Source organism: Patagioenas fasciata, chromosome 7 (assembly GCF_037038585.1).
Source record: "Patagioenas fasciata isolate bPatFas1 chromosome 7, bPatFas1.hap1, whole genome shotgun sequence".
NCBI lineage: Eukaryota > Metazoa > Chordata > Aves > Columbiformes > Columbidae > Patagioenas > Patagioenas fasciata.
This window is the reverse complement of record NC_092526.1, coordinates 21472419-21498355: the sequence shown is the minus strand read 5'-3', so window position 1 is coordinate 21498355 and position 25937 is coordinate 21472419. Positions and strand designations below refer to the sequence as shown.

The 25937-nt window shown below is 37.0% G+C and overlaps 1 protein-coding gene across 5 annotated transcripts in view; it reads right to left on the bottom strand.

Moving 5' to 3' along the window:
* The window catches only part of UBR3 (ubiquitin protein ligase E3 component n-recognin 3), a 120053-nt gene that overhangs the window by 72139 nt on the left and 21977 nt on the right, over positions 1–25937 (bottom strand). For 4 of the 5 annotated variants that reach the window (XM_071811043.1, XM_065840960.2, XM_071811041.1 and 1 more), the window contains exons 6-18: positions 24795–24861; positions 19816–19946; positions 13834–14062; positions 9797–9976; positions 8903–9036; positions 6962–7048; positions 6326–6391; positions 6148–6237; positions 5206–5334; positions 5069–5121; positions 4324–4457; positions 3765–3849; positions 2255–2397 (exon numbers count right to left, since the gene is read on the bottom strand). In XM_071811043.1, coding sequence (XP_071667144.1) covers positions 2255–2397; positions 3765–3849; positions 4324–4457; positions 5069–5121; positions 5206–5334; positions 6148–6237; positions 6326–6391; positions 6962–7048; positions 8903–9036; positions 9797–9976; positions 13834–14062; positions 19816–19946; positions 24795–24861 — 1528 coding nt within the window. The remainder of the gene's footprint in view (positions 1–2254; positions 2398–3764; positions 3850–4323; positions 4458–5068; positions 5122–5205; positions 5335–6147; positions 6238–6325; positions 6392–6961; positions 7049–8902; positions 9037–9796; positions 9977–13833; positions 14063–19815; positions 19947–24794; positions 24862–25937) is intronic. The other variant, XM_071811042.1, reaches the window with a different exon arrangement.

Genomic DNA, 25937 nt, shown 5'->3' with positions numbered 1-25937 from the left:
AACATGATGGCCAGATTCACTTATCCCATCAAAGGAAGAAGAAAACCAACAAATACAGAATTTTAGCTCCACCAGCAGGTGTAACACAACACAAGTGCTTACAACATGCTTCAGAAAGTTTTCACAGGCAAAAGTAGGCAGCTTTATCAGGCTTTTGAGATTACCTTCCCCCAGGCAGGAACACAAGTGGTCTATAAACCTATTAACCCCTGCTAATGTCAACAGTTCTACAGATACCCTCCTGCGCTGCTGAGAGAACGCTTGGCATAGTTTCTATTATGTTTGAAAGAGGATCAAACTTAGCTCATGAAAAATTCATGTTTTCTGGACAGAGTTTACTACTGCAGTCTGAAACACAGACCAAGCTTGTTTGGGCTGCTAATGCAAAATAAGGAAAAATTACTGAGGGAGCCACTCAAGGAGTATCAGAAATACACACAGCTCATCTTCAGCACACAAATCCACAGACAAGAACCACGTCCCCATTTTGGAAGCTGGTCTGGTTTTCTTTTAACTGATGTTTAATGGAAGCAAAATCTGGGGCTTCTGCAATCGTAGAGAACGTTTTTTTCCCCTAAATTTAGGGAAATAAGGGATTAGGGGGAATAGATCTCTATGTGATTTACTTAAACTGTGAAAGGTCACAAACTACAATTCTTAAGAGCAACTGGAATATCACCATCCCTTTTGAGAACCTATATAGATTATAGACACTTAAAAGCCTATAGTACACAAGAAAACCATGCTGTCTTTTATTCCTGCAGAAGCTCTTTCAGGTTTTTATTACTTTAAGAAAAAGGAATTCTGCATGGTCTTACAAATTGCTTCAGTATTCATTGCTATAGATTAGATACTTTAAAAAAGTTAAGATAAATAATCTATTCCAGAGGTAAACTATGTAAAAAATCTCAAACAACCAAACACTAAAAAACCTGAAAAATCCTAGAATCTAGCATCAGGTTCCCTAAATATAAAATGTTATAATTAAAAATTACCTTCACACTCTGTTATAAAAAAAGACCAGAGTGTCACAAGCTCCAGAAACCAGACATGACTTAAGAAAATGCAGTTTAGAAAACATTAAAATAAAGTTATTGAAATACGCAGGTGTTAAGCTGCCTAATTACACATCAAGGAACCAGAACAGATCAATTCCCAAAACTCTGGTTTCACAAAATTACTTCACTGGTTGTTCATTTGTATAAAAGTATGAGCTTCACTGACTCATCAACCTCCCAGTACAAAAACTGGCAAACAAGTCAGTACAGTATTAGTTCCTACATTAACAACAACAGAGAAAACCATGATAGAACACAGCCTACAAACCAAATGGTTTCAAAGTTGTCAGACCCCAACTCCGCCAGTTCTCAAGGGAGGTACGCAGAGGAGGCAGGACTTAATCCCTCTACAGCTTTGCCATGAGCTGAAGAACAACCAGAGCACATGGAGCATTTCAGATTCCTACAGGCTTATCTGCTCAGTGAGAGGAAACAGCAATGGAACACTGAGTTCTCAAATTCCACCTCTCCTTTGATATACCAACACCATGCTGAGCCAAATTTAGATGACAAGCTGGTCAGAGGAAGAAATCTATCATTTTTGCTCTGTATGAATTGCAGAATTTTAGAACAATATTTTGTAACCTGTCTAGTCTGAACCTTTGTTCTAGACCCTCACTATTGACTGGGAAAAATGTTACAGGCTACTAAGACAGTTAATCAACATAAAAGAAAATTAAACACCATGATATCTTTAAGAATCAAAATGTGGAAAACTTCAAAGAAAATGTCTTCACAACTGACACCTCACTAATGCAAACAGTTCTAAACTCCACTGAAAGTACATTGGACTTTTTTAAAAAATCACACGAATAATTAAGCGTGCAGATCAGTGATGTATTTTTTCAGTTCTCCATTTTTCCCTTGCTTTCTAAGTATAACTGATTAACAGAGAAGCTCATTTTCACTCCAGATCAAAATGAATTTATTAAAGACTAGTAACAGTGTTTGGTAATGTTCTCAAATATAAGCAATAGGCAATAATGAACAAGTCAAACAAGCTTTGCAGAGTTTTCATGGAGATGATTTTGTTTGTTTGTTTTGTGGGATGGATTTATCAGTTTGGTGGGTTGGTTTTTGGTGTGTGTTCAGCTTTTGTTTGGTTGATCTTTTTAAAAAGAAAAAAAACCGAACAAATAAACAACCTTAAGTTAAGCATCTTACCACTGAGTATAACATGACATCAATTACTGTACCTTTAGGTGTATACATTCCTTGTTGCATGGAACCTCCAGGTTCAAAAACAGGAGCTTTAAAATCAGCAACTGCTGACAAGACTGATTCAAAGCTTAAGCTTCCTGGAATAATACCACTTTTAGGGTTGGGGTTTTCTGGAATGTAAAGTTTGTGTTAAGGAAAACAAAGTTAACTTAGTTGGAGGACAGCATTCTACTTCCCACCTATTTCAGAGGCTACATTTCAGCAGTGCTCTGTGTTTACCACCAGAGGTCTGTATGCTCCAGCTGCTTTGGAACAATAACTATTAACTGAAGTGAATCAAAACCTTCTAGCCAGGACATCAAACATTTTAAAGCAAGCCAATGTCTATATGCTTGGCTCAAGAGTTAAGTATTAAATGAGAAATAAAATCTACTATCTGTAGTGTATATAAAGTTTTTGTACTTGCCTTTATTGAGTAACACTTTGGCTCTGTTCATAGCAAGAGTATTTTGCATTTACAGCTAAGCGCAGAAAAAGCAAGTAAATAGCTTGGGATCCATAAACACAGTAAGTAATTCTCCATCTTGGATTGGCTATTTCTCATTTTTGGTAGCAATACTTAATTGATCTACTGACATTATCCCAAATCACAAGCAGCAAATACAAATGAGGAGATTTCTGCTTACTAATAGGTAATTTCTTGTACAAATTATTCACTTATTTTACATAGTTAAGTGATTCACTTAAGTGAAGCGCTTTGAGTGATTTGCTAATTTTACATACTTAAGTGACTGAATTATTATGTCATATCGTAATTAATAATTCTTATTAAGTATTTGTAACTCTCAATCTACTCCTTTCGTATCTTTATAAATTCTAACATTTTTGCTCAATGCCTACCATCCTTTGGTCAATCACCACAAGCTATTTCATTTGCCTACACAGCCCAATACACCGAGAGCAGTAAAACCTGCGTATTTGTATTCAGCTGTCAGGTACCAGACACGAATTGCATCACTGCGCAGAATGACTTCCTAGAGTTTGCTCTTCTTCAGGTAAGACACTTTACCCCATAACACATGCATTTCACTCTAATTTCAAAGCAGCATTCAGAATTGCTATTATTTGCATCTTCAACTATTGATACAATAAGCCAATATAGTATAGAATGGCTTCTTTTTAATACTGCCATAAAATTGGCAATAATCAAAGGCTCAAATCCAGATGAAGGTGAAGCTTGGTTAAACTTTCTACAATGTCATTTGAAAACAGACTTTTCACCTCACATCTCAAAGACTTTTGTAGTGTTAAAAAAAATAACTTAAAAAAGGGCAAACTTCAAACTATTACAAATTATCGTGTATTTTGTAAGAATAACCAAAGCTGGAGCAAATGCCTTTGCTGGTAAGTATATACAAATACATCTTGACACAATTTGTTATAATTATGTACGCTGAAAATATGTTCAAGCTCCAAAATCCCACTACCATCTAGGTACCTGTCACTCTCATTCATGCACATTAGTTAATATATTCCAAGGATATGAGATCCAGTAATGAACTGTGTGTCCTGTCATTCATACAGAGTTGGGCTACCATCTCTGCTCTGAGGATCTCATCATCTGTCATTCCTAGAACAATAAAATTTTAAAAGCCATTAAAATATAATTATTTTAAAACACGCATTCAGCATACATTTGGCATTAAATGCAAGTTAAACTTGATACAAACATAAAGTAATGATACAGTGCTATAAAAATACAGCAAAAAAGAGGGGTGGGGACACAAATGTTTTAAGAGACACAACCTCAGCCAGAAAATACAGGTACAAACTAAAACTGCTGTCTTTCTGAAAAAGTATCTTCATGTGATCACACACACAAATCACTCATTTCTATTAAATCTATTTTTCTCCATTTTTATGTATTATGTCTATTTCTAATTCGTAAGGGATTAAAATTCAGTAACTGGCAAAAATGAAGCCAAGTATTGAATGCTTTAAGTTACTATATAGCTAATCATTTTAATGGTAGCTACTAAATGTTGAATATAAATGAACAGGCGTGTTATTTACATACAAGTATTTCTAAAGCAGTGATTCTTACCTAAATGTAAACGAAGACTTAGTAGAAGGACCAAAAATGTTAAGGCTCCTTCCAGCATGGACCTTTCATGCTCTGAATCAAGAACTGTATTTTGATGCTGCGATGCCATTGTTAATAGATCTACCACCTTAAATCTACATAGCAAAGAGTAAAGTCAGAAACATCATTGTCCAACGTGAAAACACCAATGTGAAATGTACTGATAAACTCAGAATACAATTCACAACAACCCAAAATGAATACAAAGTGAAATGTATATAATGCAATAATATGCAAACCCTCTTGTTTTTAAATTTGGATTTTTATTTAACTATCTGTGGATGTCCTATATGAAAACACTTTATGTTTATAAACATAATCTGTTTTCAAAGCCTGATTTTATTCTATTCTGAAAAGCAGAAGCATCCTTTCTGTTTCAGCTCTATTGATCTACTTGTTTAGGCTAGCATATACTGAAAGCTTGTATACAAACATATGTAAAACTTAAAAAGCCCTAAAGATGCTCAGAAAACAAATGTCTGAAGCTTCACCACTGAACTGTAAATCAAAAGCCAATTGTGTATTAAATGAAGATTATACCTTGAGATACCTCCTTCAGTAGAGCCCTTAGGTAAGTGTTAGTTTTGGCAAGGCAGAGTTGAACAACTGAAGATGTGTATCAGATACGCATCTTTTCTCTCACATAGCATAAAATAGTCAACAGCTAGCACAACACTGAACAAGAGCATTCATCTTTTAACCTTACCTTTCAAAAACAGACGAAATAAAATAATCTGGGTCCAGCCTGGAGGCACAGACCTGCAGAAAGAGAATAAATTTATTTTATTCAGTAGTCTGTTTGTAAACAAGCATTGGCTTGGCTTCTCAGAAAACATAACTTACTTGCAGCAGATAAATGTCAGGATCTATCATTGAATTGCAGAAATGAGACTGCACGTAAGTCATGGCCTGTCCTTTAATTTGTAGACCATTTCTAACCCACATGTTGCTGTGAATTTCAGAAAGACTTGCCTGTTCAGGGAAAGTAAAATGAAATAAAAATTTACAAACATTTTGGGGATATTCAGCTATTCAGCTCAGTGTTAGCAGATCTACATCTTTATATAAAAGCATACCTTTTTATACTTATTTTCTTCTGGGGAGTGAAGAACGAAAAGGAAACACTGCAAGTTTATTAAACAGATACCATACTTTCATATGAGAACACATTTCAGACAACAAAAGTGATCAAAGTCAATGAAGTGATTAATTTACTTGTTAAAATCCAAAGATGAAGGCATCATGGTTAAAAAGAAGTTAGATATAAAAGCAGTGATTACAAATATTGCTCACTACCACCTACATACAAATAAATATAAATTTGTAAATTTTAAAAAGATGTTGCAGAATGCATCCGTTCTTGAAGTCATTCTCCATTTAAAATATGAAATTTCAAGATTCAAGTTGATTCTCAACTTGTGCTCCATTGGTAGCAATTCCATGAACATGCAATTCCATGTCTTCAAAAGGTTTGTTCTTCCTACCCTTTTGAAAGTGCTACATTGAATATTTTTATACTTCGCAGAGTATGATAACTAATCCCTCATATTTAATTTTGGAAATAGGAAGGAAAAAAAAAAAAGCGCTAATTTATCCTACCTACTAAATATATTCTGGTTATTATTGTCACATATTGCTGATTTTGATATTCCACAATTAAGACACATGTCACTTTGTTAAATACTTTGAAACAGATTTAAATAACTGGGATTAAATGAACTGGAGAACAACTACTTTTTGTTGTATATCTTTATATCTGCATCGAAGTCAGAAGTCTGCCCGTACCTGAATCTGAAGTGGGTGAATCATTAGTTTCATCAGCATCTCCTGATCTGGCAAGATAGTGTCCAGATCTAGCTCTTGGCACTTGACAGCCTAGAAACAAAAGCAAGCACATGCTGTACTGAACAATCACACTCAACGGTGAATTTCCATCTTCTGTGTGACTAAAACATATGCTTACCTTACTTAAAAACATGGCAAAGTAACGGTGCAGTGGCAAATGAAAAGTAACTTGGTTAGGAGCTGGCTGAAAGTGAAAGAAAGATATTTTAATATCATATATTAAAAAAACCAAACCTACACATGTCTTCATCACAACCACCAGGAACAGTATCTTGCATGTCTTCATTTGGTGGACTTCCCACTAACCTACTATTACTTAATTCCCCTGGACTTTTCGAGGATTCAGAAATTTCCCATATTCAGACAGCTGTTGTGAATCTCTTAATAAGCCCCCAGTAGATAATGACACTCTGGATTGGGAGTACTGCTTGCTAAGGTGGCAAAGCAGGCTCCACTACCGTATCAGAGGAGGACTTCTGTTTTGCCATTGCTTCAGCTCTTCATACAACAGAGCACTAGCACTGTTTTTAACACTCACACAGCTTAAGCTTGTACAAGCAAATCTAAACCACCAAGACTCTACAAATAAAGGATCCTAGGACATAACATTGCAACTATTAACTAGAAACTGTAATATCAGCAAGGCAATCCTTCTTTTTCAATTAAGGGTGGGTGAGGGAGAAATAGTGTTATCACCTTTTAAGTTTTATCAGATTTTCACAATACTTTGCCTAAGTTCACTAAGGATATTTACCTCATCTACAAAGTTGATAGCATCAAACCAGTCCTGCAGCGCTTCAAGGCAATATCTGACAACATTTCGTGTGTATTCCTGTGTTTCCTGCAATAAGAGAAACCAGTGTACTACACGAGACAAAGCAGTTTTAAGTAAGTGGCACTGTTTTCCTACTAGAAATAAATATTTCAATAATATTTTTACAGTACATTATTTATGTCCTCATCACATGGAAATTAGTGAGTATTAAGAATGGCTTCATTGTTACTCTAAAAGGTGATAATTTCAATGGTGAGAATTAAGGCAACTTCAGAACGGACAGGTGCTCCTAGACCCCACAGTATAATGTATCCATTTATTTTTGCAAAAAATTTATAGACGTAATCATACAAACAAAGTATTTCCATGCAACCAAAGGGAATGGCTAATGTCCTCTAAGTTTTATCTACTGAAAGGTCCTTACAGTTGACTTAGACAATGCATCTGAAATGCAACAATAACACAATACTGCACAGATTTTACCCATAAGCAAACCTTGTTCTGTTTGTATAACTCTACAACAATGCCCTAAAACTATAATATATTTTAGATTAAATCACGTATTTCAAGACTAGAGCTGTACATTGCCCTCCAGGAGCAAAGCAGTGATGTGCAAGAAGGGAAAGCAGGAGGGAAGCTAAACAAAATTGCTCTATGATCAGTGGAAGTCACAAAGCCTTGTTTTATCATGAACTTTTCCTTTAATCTTCCCTTCCAAACACAGACTCCAGTCCTGCCTCACAGGATAACTCTGACACACTTCTGGTGTGAAAGCCAGCAGGGCTTAGGCCAGCCAGAGGCTGAGCAAGTGCTGACAGGCTCCGTCCAACACCTTTTCTCCTCAGGAAACACAACAGCCACGTTCCCATCCTGCTGCTCCACCCACACAGGCTCCAGCAGCTCTCCCTCTCCTGTGGGATGCGAGCTGGAATCTCTGCCCACCCTTCACCTTCATTAAACAACTACAACAGTTACGCTATGAAATTCAAACATGGGGGTGAAAACGTGACTGACAAGCTGACAGGCAGAGCTAGGAGTCATACAGGCATTAAACAAAAGGCAGACCTTCCCATGCCCAAGATAAAAAGGAATACTTCAAAAAGACAAGCTGCAATTCAGTTTTCAAAAGATAATTTAGACTTATAAACTGATATATTCATAATGTATCAGTATAACTTACAACATGGAAAGGCTTTTGCAACTGCCTGATTGAAACTGTTCTAAAATTGCATGGTATGCTCACACACATTTTTTAACTGCACAGTTCAATCCAAGTAATACTGTCCCATGGATGCTACTACATAACTTAACAAGCTAATTTCAAAGTTAAGTATTTATTTCATGAAAATAACAAGTCAGTTTTTCCACATGTTCAGTATTTTGATAAGCTGATTGATTCAATTTTCACTGTAACTTGATATAACTTACAGTCTAACAAATAGGAACAACTCTTTGCTCTAGTTAGGAGATCATGAGATGTCAGAACTTCAGAGACTTTCACCTCAGGTTGTCAGCAGAACAACACAAACCCATAAATTACTCCATCCCCCATCATAATGAAGCATCTGTTTGCAGACACAATCAACATTATAGCCCCTAACTTATGCATCTCCCTTCCCACCAGACAAAGGCAGAATGACTCAAAGACATTTATCAAGTTTGTCATCAGATTGGAAGTTTTTCCATACGTACAGTCTTATGGATGACTGTACACATCGTGAACTTGTAATCCCAGTTCTAGAGACAGTAAGTTAGATAAAAGCTTGAGTTCTATACTCACTCTACACAGAATATGAGTTGATCACAGTTTTATGTGTTTGGTAGACAAAGACAGCAAAACCCAAGTCTTTTCAAACACAAAAATGATAGACCTTTCAGATTTGGGATTCCAGAATAATGACAGAGAAACGTCAGTCTTACCCTAACTTTGCAGTGTGACAGAAGACCCCACATTGGCTGGGCACAGGCTTCCAGCTCAGCAGCAAAGGCAGCATAGTACGTCTGTGATTCAAATTCCACATGCTCATTTAATTCGCGTTTATTTAAATTCATACCTTGAAAGATTTAAGCAGAGTTATAAAACCAAATATTTAACCAGGACTAAGTAGAATGCAGAATTTTTAGTGTTAAACATTCACACACCTGTTAAGACAAAAAACCGCAAAGCATAACAACCTATCTTATCCATTATTGTGCTGCTAGATATGAGAACAAGAATCAAAGTTTGAACATAAGTAGAGCAGAAAAGAACAATAGCTCTAGATTGTCTCGTAACTGCATTCTTTGCTGTTCAGGCAACCTTAACATGGACAGCAGTCCTTCTACTTTGAACCTCGCTTAGTCAATAAGAACATCTGGATAGAAAACATCTGGTCCTCTTTCTAGGTAGAACATTTATCAGTACTGAAAAGTTGGTTGTTTTTTTTTTTTTTAATAATAAAAAAGTTTATTCACAGCAGCACTTAGAAAAAGATCCAGATTTATCAGATTAATTTACCCAGTATTTAAATGTAGAATGTCACCAGTAGAACACTTGAGCACAAGGTATGATTTGTACTTTAAGCACATCCTGAGAATTCAGGCACGATGAATCTCAGTCAAGTGTGATGCAATTGCTCTTTAACTAGTCCACACAAGACCAAGATCCATTAGATCATTTGCAAATCTGTTTTCTAGAATATACTGTTCCCTTCCAGGAATACAGACTTATGAAAATGTTAATGAATTAAATATAGCAATGTAAGGATTTTGCTACTGCGAACTTTAAGCTGTCTTAACATCCTTCTATTAATACCGGTTATAAAAGCCACATACCTTGAAAGAATGATACAAAATTCATCCACGTTACCAAAAGACCATGATCTTCCAAAAATTTCTTTGCCACACTTTGGTGGGAAAGTATGTTTATAAAATCACTAACGAGGGGCCAGTAAGTATTATTCTTCAGTAGTGCTTCCCCACAATTCACTACAACATGTAAACTATTTTCTTCATCTAGATTTAAAAAAGAAAAAAACAAGGGGAAGGAAAAAAAAAAAGTAATACTTTTTTTCCCTTACTGTTGTCGCTTTTAAATAATGTTACAAGATAATGCAAAAATAACAATTAGGTATTACTGTAATGTTGCAATCAGACACACCCAGAGAAAACTGCAGAAATGAAGAATGGTTGTTCTGTGGCACCTGAGACTGTTTTCTCATCATGGACTGATCAACATAGATCCCACTCAGAAAGAGACACATACTTTGAACAACTGCAACCTTTGAAAAGCAGCGCATCAGTAAAACCATCACAGCAATACCTTTTTTGAATACTCTCAGGTATAAAAAGACCAAACAAAATAATTACTGTTATGAACATCTGAAATCTATTTTGAATTTGACACACTTCCAGAAAGTAAGCTACCTTACAGCATTCAAACAGGAATCTGGTAATCAAAATCTAAACTGGCATGTCGAGTCTGAGAAGGAGAGCAAATAATTTCCACGCAGAATCTGGGACAGAGATGGGGTTTATGCAGCCTTCCTGAGACTAGGGTGGGAGAAGGTTCCCAAAAAAAGGGAAAGAAAAAAAATGGGGCGGGGGGGCAGGGAGTAGACGTCTCCCTCCCTGAATCATGTCCTCTACAGCTGTCAAATATATCTCTTTATTTGATTTTCATAAGAGGGATTCTTGGAAAGACCAGAAAGGAAACAGGATTGGTCCTGGATTCACAGTCCAAGGGAAGTAACTTCCAGCACCCATCTGTCAGTCACCATTCTATTTCAAACAAACAGAGAAAGAAAATTTGCATCTGATGACCATCTGCCTTGGCTTTTGTCCAGTTCAAATGCACTGAGGAGCCCTTGTAGTTAGCCTTTACACAGTGCAAAGGTCTTAGGCAGTACAGCACAGCCACAGCTAAAAAGACACTGTTATTAAGAAACTCTAGACTGGCTGATAAGGCACACCTGTACCTGGAATGGTTCCTTTGGTATATATGTAAGCTTTTCTCCTCCCCTTTGTTGTAACTACTGAAGAGAATACTTTTCTTTTTGTTCCACTCTGAGGCTGTTTATTTTGTTGGTTTGTTTGTATTAGGAAAAAAAAAAAATACTCTCTTGCCTGTTATGTCAACAAGTTTTATAACGCAAAATCATACAACTTTTTGATCTTGACAAGTTTTACTACCCAAGAACACAGCAGTCAGAAAAATATAACAGATTTCAGCCTGATACATATGCTGCTTAAATTGCACACAACTATGAACAGGTATCTTCTTGTCACCATAAGGTAATATAGACCTCCATTTCTTAAGACTGACTCCAATCTATTACATGGAAGCACTGGAAGGAACAGGGAGCCAGAAGCACTCCGCATGGCTTCTCAACCTCCTGTGCCACAGCTGCCCAAATACTCTTTAATCTCTCTCTTGTTATGTGGCACACCTGTAAAGAAAGGAAACTAGGTCTGGTTGCTCAGCTCCTTGGTTTCCATGTGCTCACACAGCCTACGCAAGAACAGGAGAACATCTCAGCTGGCCCTGCCTGAACCCGCTGAAGGACTTTGCAAAAAGCCAACAGTTACATGTTGCTGATTCTCTGCCCCAGCTTAGATTAGACAAATCCAGAGTCACTTCGAATCGGCAGTGGCATTGCCTCTTATTCAGAAGGTGGGTCAAAGGAAAAGAGGTTTGGTGTGGTGTTTGTTGTTTTTGTTTGGGGTTTGATGTTGTTGGTTGGTTTTGTTTTGTTTGTGTTTTGGTTTTGTTTGTTTTAAAGGAGAAACCATTACCAAAACTCTTTCTTTGAGGTGTAAATTCTTCTCCTATGAAAAGTTCAGCAGGAGGAAGGTGCTGATAGAGAGGAAAAAAAAAAAAAAGTCTAAGAGCATAGGGACATAGATATTCCTAGGCAGCAAGTTTTATCATCTGCACGCGTACTTCATCTCCTCATCCATTCACATGTGAGTGGTGAGGTGAGCTAGTAACACTTTCAAAGTTGGTATCAACACAGCTCCTAGGTCAACTCTGTTTCAGGCACACAGTTTGTCACTCGGCAGCCACAAATAGCCTTAATGAACTCTATACTTTTAAGAGGTCAGCTGTGTAAAACACAATCAGGACCCATAAGCAAGGCAAACTAAACGTGCCTTAGCAGATACAATTCCTGCTCAGTGTTCTCCTTTCTCTTCTCCAGTGTGTTTTCTCCATCTACCCACTTGCTGGATTTGTACACTTTGTCTCATTCAGATACTGAACAACCTACTTGTTTGCATTAGTTGCATAAACAGAATTTTTCTCAATTTATCTCACCAGCACAGACTTCGAACTACTTCCAGCATCCTAAGAGATACCTTGAACTATGCACAAGATACAAGCCCAAAGAAATGCAAAAGAAGACTAGTGAGAATATGAGAGAGAAAAAACCCTAAAAGAGTGTTTTATTAAATCTGTATTAAATAACTATGCTCAACACCTAGTATATATAAAGCAGTGAGGCAGAAATGTTGTGAAAACATTGAAAAGCACTGGACATATTCCATGATAGAGTATTAGCCAAGACAAATCACTGGTGCTGGGAAAAGGAAACAGGCCACTTCACATATTGGGATAGCTGCTCCAGGGATAAATCTTTTCTCATTAATCTATCACAAATATGTCTGTTGTTATTAACTTAGCAGCTCCAGCTTACCTAATGAATTACCAGGAAGTCTCTTCAGAGAATGTCGAATCAGAGTCATAGCCCTTTTCTATTTGGCTGCAAATTCTGATCCATGACAGAACCGTACCACCATGCTACCAACATCCAACATTAACCAACAAGTAAAAACAATTACTTGAAAGTAGTTTTATGTGACGTTCCATCAATATGGCATTATTTTACAAACGTCACTTGATATACAAACTGTTAAAGAGAAAGATGCAACATATTTCTTTGACTACTGTAAAGCAATCTGCGTAGGACAACAGAAATATTTCTTATGTTGAAGTGCAGCTGACGGAGGGCACTCTTTATGCCAGGTGACTGAGGATTTCCCATTTCTATAGTCATTCCGTACTAGGCTACACAAGAGTGGACTCAGAGAGAAAAGATACTTTACACAAGAAAAATGACAATTTCATGCAGAAGTTGATGGTACTTATTTGGCAGCAGCAATCAGCCTATTTAGAGAGCATTTTCAGATTCAAAGTAGGATAAAGACAGATGAGAGGTCTGCAGTTTATTGGGTACATGAAAGTGTGAAAAACAGAAGTCAGCAAGATTCGTTGTGCCACCATGTTCAGATGAGGACAGGTGAAACGAGTATAGGACAGCTGTTTTCACTAGAAAAGTTATACAGTGTACACCAGTTCAAATTAAAATTGCCACTGTCACCCAAAAGCGTGATCAAATGATTATATTCACAAAGTATTAAATAATGCTCCTCCTCAAGTTTTACTAAGGCAACCACAGATGAGAAAAATTAAAACCATTTAAAATACTTCAAACAGCTTGTGAAATACTTTGAAAATATTTTTAAATCAATAAAGGTCTTCATTTGCATATATAATTTTTCATTCAAATGAGCTGCACAAATACTGTTTATGCACTTTACCCAACAAATGAAGCACCTGCAAGATAATTCTTTGTATTATTGACTATATAGCATTATTACAAAAGAAAACCCTACAAACAAAAGGATAAAACATCAGTATCATTCTTGATACCTATCTTTACATTTCTAAGAAATTTTGAGACTTGGTCTCCACCATGTATTGCTAGATCCTGTGCATTGTTTGGAAGGGTTTGAGGGGTGGATTTACTAACAAAAAGAGAGATTTAAGTTTCTTCGATAATCAACTATCCAAGCAAACAAACAAATTAACTTACCTTGCAATTCACTCTTAATAAGGCAACTTTCCATCATATATAACAGAACAGTGACCATAATGTCCAGCAGCTGACATTCTTCTGTTACCTGACGCGCTAGCTCTTCATTGCTGAACAACTGAACGCTGATATGCACAATTCTATTAGACATTGTGTCTGATTCATGGCTTTTCTTCAGTGTTTTCATAATAAAAGCATAATGCTGAACAAAAGTTTTGGTAAAAGCAATCTGCAAATTATAAAGAAATTCCGTAGTTAACAAGCATGATACAAAAATCATAGCTTTCTTTCATTTTAAAATATTCCTTTACAAAAGTAGATTCAACATATTCTAGGAAACACCACTGGTTGCCATGACAAACCAAAACTGATTGTCTAACTATCCCATATCTAGTGTCTAGAAACAGTTCACATGAAAAGGCCTATCTATAGAGAAGGGTAAACTTATGCCTTCAATTTCATTACCTTATACCAAAATCTAATCTTCTCATCCTACTTCTTTTACACTAAAACACCCAGAAATGTTAAACAAGGAATGTAAGATCTCAGCATACTTGTGAAAGCAGTGAAGTTCTAATAATGAATTTATCCTACATTGTTTGCATCCTAAAACAGGGACTAATGTCCAAAAATGATGCACTATGAATGATAACATTAATGGTGCCTAATAAAGCTGCCTTATCACTTACACTTGTCTACCCACGGAATAAGGTTTTCATTCATCTGTCAAGGATGACATTTCAACACTGAATTTCATTTGCTATCATAACATCCTATACTTTTAAAATAAATCTTTAGCATGTTCTCCAAAATAGAGTCATTAGCAAGATTTGCTATTCTTTACGCAATTGTTTGTTATTTTTTTGAAACCAGATCAGTGTTTAAATTTATTGACACATAATAAATCTTAGTACAATTTCTTGTCCCACTTCATTAGCCTCAAATTGCATTGTAAACCAACCTCCTGCAGTGCATATAGATGTGTGCATATCTGCCAGTTTTGAAATCACTTCTCACTTAGTACTTCAAGTTCTGAATTAACACCATCTGGACTTCCTTGGCTTAATAAGAAGAGATAATACAGGCTGTGTAGTGATAAAAAATTTCAGCTCAAAGTATAAAATCCCCTGTCTATTCCTTATGTAAGTATTAGTCTTTCATAAGCATAAAATTAGAAATTTTGAAGCCACCCTCAGGTAGCTGTGTTTTCACCAGACTGTATACAAATCACTACTTCATTTTATCTGCCTCAGACTCAGTGCTCTCATATTTTTTATTATAGCACTATAATGTTATTTTCCTTTAGAATACACTTCCAAAAAACTATCATGATGCCATAATGCTGATGTTGGGCACAAAGATTGCTTCTTCCAGCAAACGTCCTCAAAGATAAAGTTGTTCATGTAAAAAAAATGGACTGGGGTGGGGATGGTGACATCACTGCAGGAGCATCTCCCTCACAAGATAAGGCTGAGGGAGCTGGGGCTCTTTAGTTTGGAGGAGACTGAGGGGTGACCTTATTAATGTTTATAAATATGTAAAGGGTGAGTGTCATGAGGACAGAGCCAGGCTCTTCTTGGTGACAACCAAGGATATGGGGCAATGGGTACAAATTGGAACACAGGAGGTTCCACTTAAATTTGAGAAGAAACAACTTCTCTGTAAGGGTGACAGAGCACTGGAACAGGCTGCCCAGGGAGGTTGTGGAGTCTCCTTCTCTGGAGACATTCCAATCCCGCCTGGACACATTCTTGTGTAGCCTCATCTGGGTGTTCCTGCTCCAGCAGGGGGATTGGACTAGATAAGCTTTCGAGGTCCCTTCCAATCCCTAACATTCTGTGACTCTGTGAAACACTACCAAACGGCTTAACTTGCCTTTCTTTAGCTGGTCCACACTGATGGAAACCTGTATAATAACTGAAAGTGTCTTTTATGTACAGCATTCCGTACCATGGTAATTGTTTCCAGCTAAAGCCTATTTGGAACAATGTATTCTCAATACTTGTGCAGAGTTAATACAATATCATTCTGGTATTCTAAGGCAAAACAACATACTACATAATTTCCTATAAATTAAAGCTTGATACAACTTTAATCACTGGTAACAAACACTTTTTTTTTTTGACACTTGTAACAAACATCAAGATATTTACACAATTAAAGTTAAGCCCCAAACACAAATGATGCACCTGATATTTTAAGAAGTTAGTATATTAATGTTGCTAGTAAAAAAGTATATCTAAATATTTTTTCTTCACATTGTATTATGTTTAAGTAGAATTCTCAGGTTCTGTGGTGCAGGAACTACATTTTACTTGTTTTACACAGCATTCTCAATTCGATTGCAAAAATATGATCCCTCTCTAAAATAAAAAAATAAAAAATTCTATTTATTTTAAATGAGCACACATCAAAAGTTCTTCTGCCTCACTCATATATGGCAGTGAAATTTCTGAAAGTGCTGTAATTCATTATCGATATAGTGTAATGACAGATTCTGTAATACACTTAAAGACAGAAAAGACATAACCTTGATTCCTACATTCACTTGGAAGTTAAACAAATACAATCCTTTCCAATTTTGAGAGGAAGAAACTAAACTCATTTGCAGAAGTTAAAATGCTGAAATACTGTGGTAAACTGCAGTCTGTATATAAAAACAGCTATAGTAGGTCAAATCAATCCGTCCAGGTCAGTATCCTGTCTTGGAGTGGCCAGAGCTGCAAATAAAACTAAGGAAAAATACAGAATGGAGTAATAATGCAGATATTGATATAAAACATCTTTCCAAATACTTACTCATCTTCTAGCTATTTGCAAGAAGTGGCTTCCTAAGAGAGACATGTTTTCTGTGTATTTAATTACCTTCACTAACTTACTGTCTATGATCTTGTGCAGCTTCTAAATTTCTAACCTATGCAAAAACAGAGCTAATTTTTTTCATCTGGCCTTTTCTCTTGGTGGCCATTCAACAATCCCAGAACTTACAGCAGCCTAACATCAACCCCATGTTTCAGTTAGAACTTGCATCTCCCATGTTTATGTTCTCAGTACAAAGAAAACAATAATTCTAGCACAGCTTTCACCTGGCAAAACTAAGTTTCCTGTAGAAAAACCATTCTACAGAATTTGCAGAAGAACATGTTCAGGGATTAGTGAAGCCCTATTGCTGTAATAACTGCTCAACATTCACTGTGGGAGGTGCTTGATGATGCACAGCACTTTTGATAATGATGTTCGTTGATTCATTATTTCTAACAGATGCTTTTGCATTTCTCTGCTTCCAATATTCCAGCTTTCAGCAAGGCTCTGCTCTTGGATGATTTACACTCTTCCATCAGCTTCTGCTTTATTGCCAACCCTTCCTTTGCTTTCTCCTTGGTCACAAGAAGGTCAGTCTTATTTCTCTGGCCTTCTGTTTCTTCTCTTGCAGAAACCTTGTCCATACCATAACATCTCTAATTTCTTGAAAATTCCAGCAAATTTCTCTTCCATTTTCTTTTTCTTCACTTGTAAGTCTTCCAAGTTTCAAATGTCAGAATGCTGGAAGGGATGCTTCAGGCACAAACCCTGTAAGGCAAAGACCACACTGTTTGTTGTGCTCTCTCTCTCGTGCAGAAGGAGGGAGAGGGGCAAAAGCTATTATAATTAACCCAGGGTTTTAGCCCGCCCTTTTCAACACCTCTTTTCCACACTGAGATCCTAAAAGAGAAGTTTGTATTCCTGTTTAAAAATAAATCTGTGCAACAGAGATTACTGGTGGCTCACTGACTGCTGCATAGGGCATGGTGAATTCAGTCAGCTCTACCACATTTACGCTGGAGGTCAGAGATCACAACAATTTCAGGGTCATGCACACATAGCCAGCTCTTTGCCTGGCTAGCTCGCTCAGTTTAGCAGAAAGCCAGCCCAGCAGAATGATGCTGATTTAATGAGCTAAATCAGGTCATGAAGAATCAAACAAACTGCGCAACAGTAGAGTCAGGAAAAAATTAAGACCATACATGTGGTGTAGATGGGGTGGGATAAAGTAGCAAAAGGCTGAGATATCAGTTGCAACAGTTTAAATCCCTACCAGTGTTCCTACTGTTTGAGGATGTGACGTAATCAAACAGCAAACAAGCTTTTCCTTCATAAAAGTTAAATGGAAGCTTGAAAGATAAAACATTCTTCCGAAAATGGTATATTCTCTATGTACACATGTACAATGCAGAGCCATTCCTTGTAAATTAAGCACACCTCTCAAAGACATGTTTAAAATCCATGCATCACGGTTTTGCAACAAAGCACAGGTACCTTGGGAAAAAATAGTATTACTGCCTCCCTAGTATTGCTGTATGATACATTTCCTTCTGAGTTTCTTTAATACTGAAAAACACCTTTTAGATAATCACAGCAATTGAAATAAATGCAGATTCTAAAAGACTGCAAACACTTGGGATTTGTGCTAGTTATAAAGTTTGTACATAAGTATTTACTGCTTAATCAAACATAATATTAAATTGGCAACAAAACAAAACAGAAAAAGCATGTTTAAACAATCCTTTTGTCTGAACATACAATACTGATGGGTGGAAGATGGACTATTTCCAGATAAAGGTGGCAGCCAGCAGAGAAACCAAATATACCATGGCCTCCATTCAGAGTACATAGTGCAGAAAGATGATGATCACAATGAAGAAAACCACTGAAGACTGTGGCTTGTTGTCAAAGGCAAAAAAGATCCCATGATCACTAAAGGCTGTTGTTATTACACGGTATAGTAAAAAGGTAATTAGAACAACACTTACCACATTCGTCTGCATGCTGCTAGCAGTTGGGTGTTTTCACATGCATGAGTTCAGCCCGCAATGGATCAGGAGAACAAGATGTCCACATGGGTCTCAAAGTAGCAAGAAGAACTCAGGCTTCACGGCAACGGATCATAAGTTAAGAAGTCCTCATGTCTCCTGATGTACTAGCTGAATCTGAGACCAAGATGGATCTATGCTGGTATCCCAAACCACAATGCTGTCTTGATGTGGACAGATATTGCTTAAGGCTCATATCTTTTTCTTCCTTGCAAGTTATCTTCATATCCTTTGCTTTGATACATCAAGGTTTTAAGGGGGCATGAATACAGGGTTGTCCCATTATAAACAGACATTTTTGAAGAAATCTGCATGCCTGGACTTCAGGATTTCTTGATCTTTACCTCCCAGCAGCGATTGAGAAAGTTCAAAATATTTGCATGGCTCAAAGGTATGACATGATCAGAGCAAAATGTTAAGCTCGATTGCTATGTATACTAGGTCTTGGAAACATGTAGAACAAACAACCAAACCTGGCTGCACACCAGGATTTAAAACAGGAAGGTGACATCCAGTCTCTGTGACTCCAGGCCAGGAGACACTTGGTACGGACAACTGCAAAACTCTGTAAGGAAGCAGTTGGAAGGCTGCCCAAATCACCTAGGGCATGGCTGCAGCAAGAACACACACACTGTCATGGCCTATATGGAGAAACCACTGCTGACTACAACAGTTGCAACAGGAATGAAGTCACCACAATTATTTACCAGTCATAGCGCACAACAGAGGCATTTAGTGGTGATCCACATCTTTAACTGACAAAAATCCAGCTTACAAAGTAAAATAGAACAAAACCCAGATGCGAATATGCACCAAGAGCCAAAAAGGAAAACAAACAAACAAACAAAAAAATCAAAAACAAACAAACGAAAAACCACCAAACCAAAAAAACCACCCATGAAAACAAAATTAATACTGCTGCTCCAAAAGTATCCATCTTGTTTTGTCCACATCTCTCTTCAAATACTACACACTTTAGACCTTCTACCAAAATACTCAAAAAAAGGTTACCTATCTGCATTATTTTACTGCTTATTATTGAAATATAAACACATATGGTCTCAGGAAGGCATAATACACATTAAGTATGTCAACAGGAAAAAGACATTGAAGTCTGAACAAAGGCAAGTACCTTATAATCTTGATCTGGCAGCATGTTGAGTAAGAAAGTCACCATCTTCTGTGGAAACTCATATTTTATTGTCCAAAATAATAATTCTTCTAGAAAACATTTATGCTTCAAAACATCCATGATAGATTGATCTGCATAAAAGGTCGGAGGAGGGGATGTGTAATTTAACAATTATCAAAACTAAAACCCATGATAGTGCAGTTGCACTGCCTTCTATAAAATTCAGTGTGTTCTGTACAAATTTTTGTTCAAAAACACTGGGAAAATGACCATGGCCAACACTGCACAGTGTCAGAGTCTGTAACAATAAAAAGGACCTCCTAGAGAAGTCAATGAAAGTTTTCAGTATGATTCTAACACACATAGTCCAGTATTCAATGATTGCATTGAATCATATCACTTTACTGTAATAGCTCCCTGATTATAACGAATCACAGCAACTCGCACAGTATTTACACAGCCATTTAATCAAGGGAAACTGCTAACACAAACTACTACTTAGCTTAAGTTAAAACAGCAAAATAACAAAAATACAATTTATGATTACGTGATGAGTTCTATCACCTAATAACACTTATGTTCTGTTTACAAAGCTCTAAACAAGCTAAATAGGATCAATAATGTATCAGTTATTCTGATTTTTAAAACAATATATGTACTGATTGACCAACCACAAAGTTTTGGGTGAGTTGGTTGGGTTTTCTTAATATAAAAATTACCATAATCAGATAATCAGGCAGTGGCTCCTGATGGTACCAGAAGAGATAGTGCCATCTTTCCCCATTCAACTCCCGGCCATTCATTCTGTCCCCTTTACTCATGCTGAGAGTACATCCCTGTGGGGTACCCACATAGGAATCATGTCACCTTTCCATTCTGTCAGATGCATTTTCAAGCAGATCAGTTTCCCAATTGCAAAGTTGCGTAAATTGACCTCTCCTAGAATAAACTGTTCATGAAGCTACAGCTTGGCAGAGCATCAATCATATTAATTCAATTTTTTTTAAATACTAAAATATAAAGACTCCTTATCATCATTCTTCAAGAGACTATTTACGATTTAAAACCATAAAAGGCATTGTTCACTCCCATAACATAGAATGACTAAAGAAAATAATAATAAGGCTGCTCCTTTATACCTAGAAATCAACTGGACCTGAGGATATACTCCCCCAAACAAAATCCCATATTTCAATGAGACTGTATGAAGTGCTCTCACCAGTACAGATTCAAAAACACTTACACTGAACATTATCTGGCCTTGAAAACTCATCTCTTTGCTGAAGTATGACAGCTTTAGGGACTGCACTGGATAGCTTTGTGCCTATCTTAAGCAGCAATTCTCTCCATTTACCACCATTACCAAAGGTCAGAGTTCCCCAGTCAAGTGACCAATCAGCCCAAAACAACTCAGGAATTGCAAAAGATCATGAGAAATAAGTTAAATTTTAGGGATCTCCTCAAGACTCTAGCAAGCCATACAAAGAAAAGAATATGTTCTATTCAAAATATCCTATAAGCATTGAAATAAAAAGTTACCTTCACAGTCATAAAACATATCTTAATAGTAAAATCTCTTGTAAAGCACTACACATCACCTACTGAAGCAAACATATGATTAACACTTATGTTCTCTCCTTCATCTCTTGTTAATAAATTATGTATACGATTTTACTGCCCACAAAACCTTAGTAGCCATGCAGAGAAATCCTCTGTCCACAGGACAGAGAGCACAGCTTTAGGTGAGCGCCAAATGCTCCTGAGTGAGAACACCAGGCATGAAGACAAGTGACACAGCACCTTATCTGTCACTGATGTGCGACTTTTTCTGACACATATCACAGTTGAACAGTGTGTATCGACTTCTTGATACAGCAGTTTCAGGCAGGGATGGAAGAATATATATCCACTTTTACCTGCTACAGAATTTAAGTAGGCAGAATGCTCTTACTCAACTTGGAAAATTTGTCAAGAACACTGGGACAATGTTCCCACTTTTCTGAAAAGCATCACATGATTTTCAATTTCTTTGAACAAATTAAAAAAAAAATACACAGTGACTGTGGGTTTAAAATAGTCTTAAACATCAGGTATTTCAGATGGATGCAGTATGCAGGTTTTGAAACAGAGTAAAAATTAAAATTCTCTCAATACTCAGTGCCATGCCTGTATCAGCAAACCTCAACATAAAGCCACCAGATGGCTGGAAACATATCCTATGCCACACACCACCATTTGGAACATTATCCTGGGCCTTGAAAAGCAAATCTCAGGGCAATATGGCATCCCAGAAATAACTGAGTCAGACAATGGGACTCATTTTCAAAACAACCTCATGGACACCTGGGCCAAAGAGCATGGTATTGAGTGGGTATATCACATCCCTTACAATGCATCATCCTTCAGGAAAATCAACCACCACAATGGACTATTAAAGACTACACTGAGAGCATTGGGCAATGGGACATTCAAACATTGGGATACACACTTAGCACAGGCCACCTGGCTAGTCAACCCTAGGGGATCTGCCAAAAGAGCTGGTCCTGCCCAATCAAAACTTTTATGTGCTGTAGAAGGGGATAAAGTCACTGGAGAAGATAGTCTGTGTTGCTCTTGCCTCAGGCAAAGCCAAACCCATCTGTAGGATTCCTTTTGTTCAGGGACCTGAGTGCACCTGGTGGGTGATGTGAAAGGACAGGGAAGTTCAATGTATACCTCAAAGGGACTTGATTTTGGATGAGAACAGCCAATGACTTGAACTGTATGAAGTTAATTGCTAAGTGATACTGTATGTCATCACTACTATGGTTGCTATATGCCATATCAATGGAACTACAGTAAGAATGACCTAGATTAACAAAGAATGAACTTTGACAAAATTGAACCAAGTGCAGTGATGACAGAACGAGAAAAGTGCAACAGTGATGGAACCATAACTGGCTTCTGCATACAACAATCCAACACCACACACCACCTTTCCTTCCCTGAAGGACAGTTACAACAGAGCCCAAAGTCACAGACTAAATGAACTCAACACAAATTTTACAGCGATAGCCCATAGACCAAGGGAATTTTATCTGTTTATAAGTGTCAAAAGACAGGAAAAGTGGCAGTGATTAAATGGAATGGATTGGAAAGCATAGGGCCTGGACATGATGTAAACTGTATAGAATAAGGGGTGGATTCTGTCCTGATTTTGGCTGGGACAGAGTGAATTTTCTTCCCAGTACCTGGTACAGTGTTGTGTTTTGGATTTAGTATGAGAATCATGTTGATAACACACTGATGTTTTAGTTGTTGCTAAGTAGTTGTTTTCCCTTTCTGTCCTATTAAACTGGCTCTATCTTAACCCATGAGTTTCACTTTTTTTTCTTGTTCTCTCCCCTATCCCACTGCAGGGGGTTAGTGAGTGAGTGGCTGTGTGGCATTTGGTTACCTGCTGGGTTAAAACACATCATCTCTCTGGAATATGAGTCTTGGTATTCCAAGATATCCCCAGTATATAAATAACTCTCTATGAAGATAGTACCACTAAAAACCTAGGATGGGCCCAGGGAGTCTGCTTATACGGAAAAGGTAAATCTGTTTTTATTCAATACTCAGTTTTCTAAAATTTTCTTTTCATACTCTTATTTTATACCCTATTGGACATAAAATATGAATACTGAAAACTTCAGAAAACTATTCAATATTTCATAAAAACAGATACTTACCCTTCCCCCATTGGCAGACTCCCTCCTCTGGGGCTGATATTAGGAGCTATCAACATCATGAGCACAGTCCATGCTGGGATGCCTCAGAGGGGGAAGACTGCAATCCTGGGGGGAAATGAAATGTTGAATTAAAGTATCACTTTTCCTGAAATGCCACTGCTGATATTGGTTTTCAGATCTGACAGCTTCTCAACCTGAGTTTCTTACCTGCGTACTTCTCATAATCAGTTATTATGCATCTGAAAACCAGACTTTTTTCTTGCATTGCCTGGCTCTAACTTATCTTTTAGACAAGCTAATAGCCTCTAAAATTCAAGAGAGCTTTCCTCAGATGTCTGTAAGTTTCCTGCACTTCTCCAAAACCACCACTTCTTCCACATTATTATTCTCTGCCACTATCTTTCACACACCGTTTCTAAGATCACCTCTTAACACCACCACTGCCAAAACATTCAGCTCTCTGCTTTTGCAGCTTCCCAATCTTTCCTTCAATCTGAAACCACTACAATCTCACGTTTCCATACGCCTCACTACACCTTCATACCTTTTTAATGACTTCATGAACCCTTGCATCTCAAATTCAAGTTCCAAACCTTCACTCCAAAGCATTTCCAGAAATTTTATTCCAAATTTCACCACATTTTTTTCACCCAAATGTTTTTTTCTCAGGGCTTGCAATTTCTTTGTGCTTCCTATGTCAGTATCTCATACTCACAAAAAAAAAAAAAAAAAAAAGAGTGTTCTTTAATAGTAAGAGTTTAAAAAAATCATTATTTAAACAATTTTTAGCACAAAAACACATCAAGGACAAGCACAGGACAGGGCTACCTTGTCTCTAGTCTATGGTCAGTTCCGAGATCAGTGCAAGTTTTAATTCAATGTGAGTGCTGCTCATGCTGGACTAGAAATCGCACAGAGGACTGATGAAAAAATAATTGTTAAGAACAAATACATCAAAACCTTGTTTGCCAAGCTGTATTGTAACCTTGCCAGTCACAGAGTGGAAACTGAATGAATTTTTAGAGGTCAGCTTATGATATGAAGGTGACAAAATGTCTGGTCAGAATCCCAGACAGCGGTACTCAAGGGAAATCAAAGTTGCCAATTACCATAGCTTCACTTGCTATCCTTTTTTAGACTTTGCTATGTTTATTACCCATCACACGCAGCACTACAGTGCTTGGGAAGTGAATTAATATCCCTACATAATTTTTAAGAGAGACATAAAGCAAATATGATAAACTGAGATCAGTACTTTATAAATACCTTTGGTGGTGCTGCTTAGTTTCACCCTCTTGCGCTTGCCCACACCTTGGCTACCATCCTGGTCCTCCTGGGGTAGGAGAAGAGTTCAAAAAAATTGATAATCGCATATTTAGAATTTTATTGCCAAGAAACTGTATGCTCTCAAAATTCTGGTTTAACTATCAAACCCCGAGTATACTCTCTTACCAGAAAAATACTTTTGCTGTGTACAAGAACCATGGACTCTGTGCAACTCATTAGAAAAAACACAAGTTTTTTAAATTGCCTTTTTTCCCCTACAGGCAAGTTCAGACATCTCCATCAATTTCATTAATTCTGTTGGGTTATCTGCTTTGAGTTCTGAAATCGACTGCTACAAAAACGTTTACTGCTACAAAATTTCTAAGTCTTGCAGATCCAAGTTTTTACGGTGTTCATCTACAGGGTTCAAGGTTTTTTTGTTTCCTAAAAAAATATCAGCCAACATTGGTTATTAAATTTGGGAACTCAGAGAACTAGCTAGACATTTTCTAATCAGTATAAGGTTTGGATCCAAGTATAAAGTATTTCTGACACCTTTAATGGGCCAGTTCTAATTGCTGAACTCTAATTGCTTGTTCCCTACACAATGGACGCACTTTATGCAGGCACTTGTTATCTGAAGCTTTCAAGGCATTCTGCAAACAAAACGGCAAAGGTTCCAAAACACAATCCTAGTTAAAAACATCATCACCACCACTACCCAAAATGTAACACTAGGTGTTAAAAAAAGAAAGTGACATTACTAACAATGGCAGTTCTAATTAAAGAGATGAATTCCTACTGGACCTAATAAAATGAGAGATGATCAATGCAGATATTTACTGTTAAAAGTAAGTAATCAATATCCTGCTTCTCTAAATAAATGCCATATTTTACTTCCAAGCTTCAGTGGTACTCAAGAAGTGACTCTCCTTCCTTGAGGAGAAAGATTATCCATATTTTATATCTAAAGACTGACCAAAAGTATCATATTAATGAAAGGTCTGAATTTGCCTAACCTTTCAGTGCCTCCACCTGAAAATTCATTTTTAGATAGACACACATTTAAATTCTTAGGTGTCGTGTGGTCTTTGTGAATGCAAGTTACTTTTGTACTTTAACCAGGAGCCAGTCAGTTCTCAG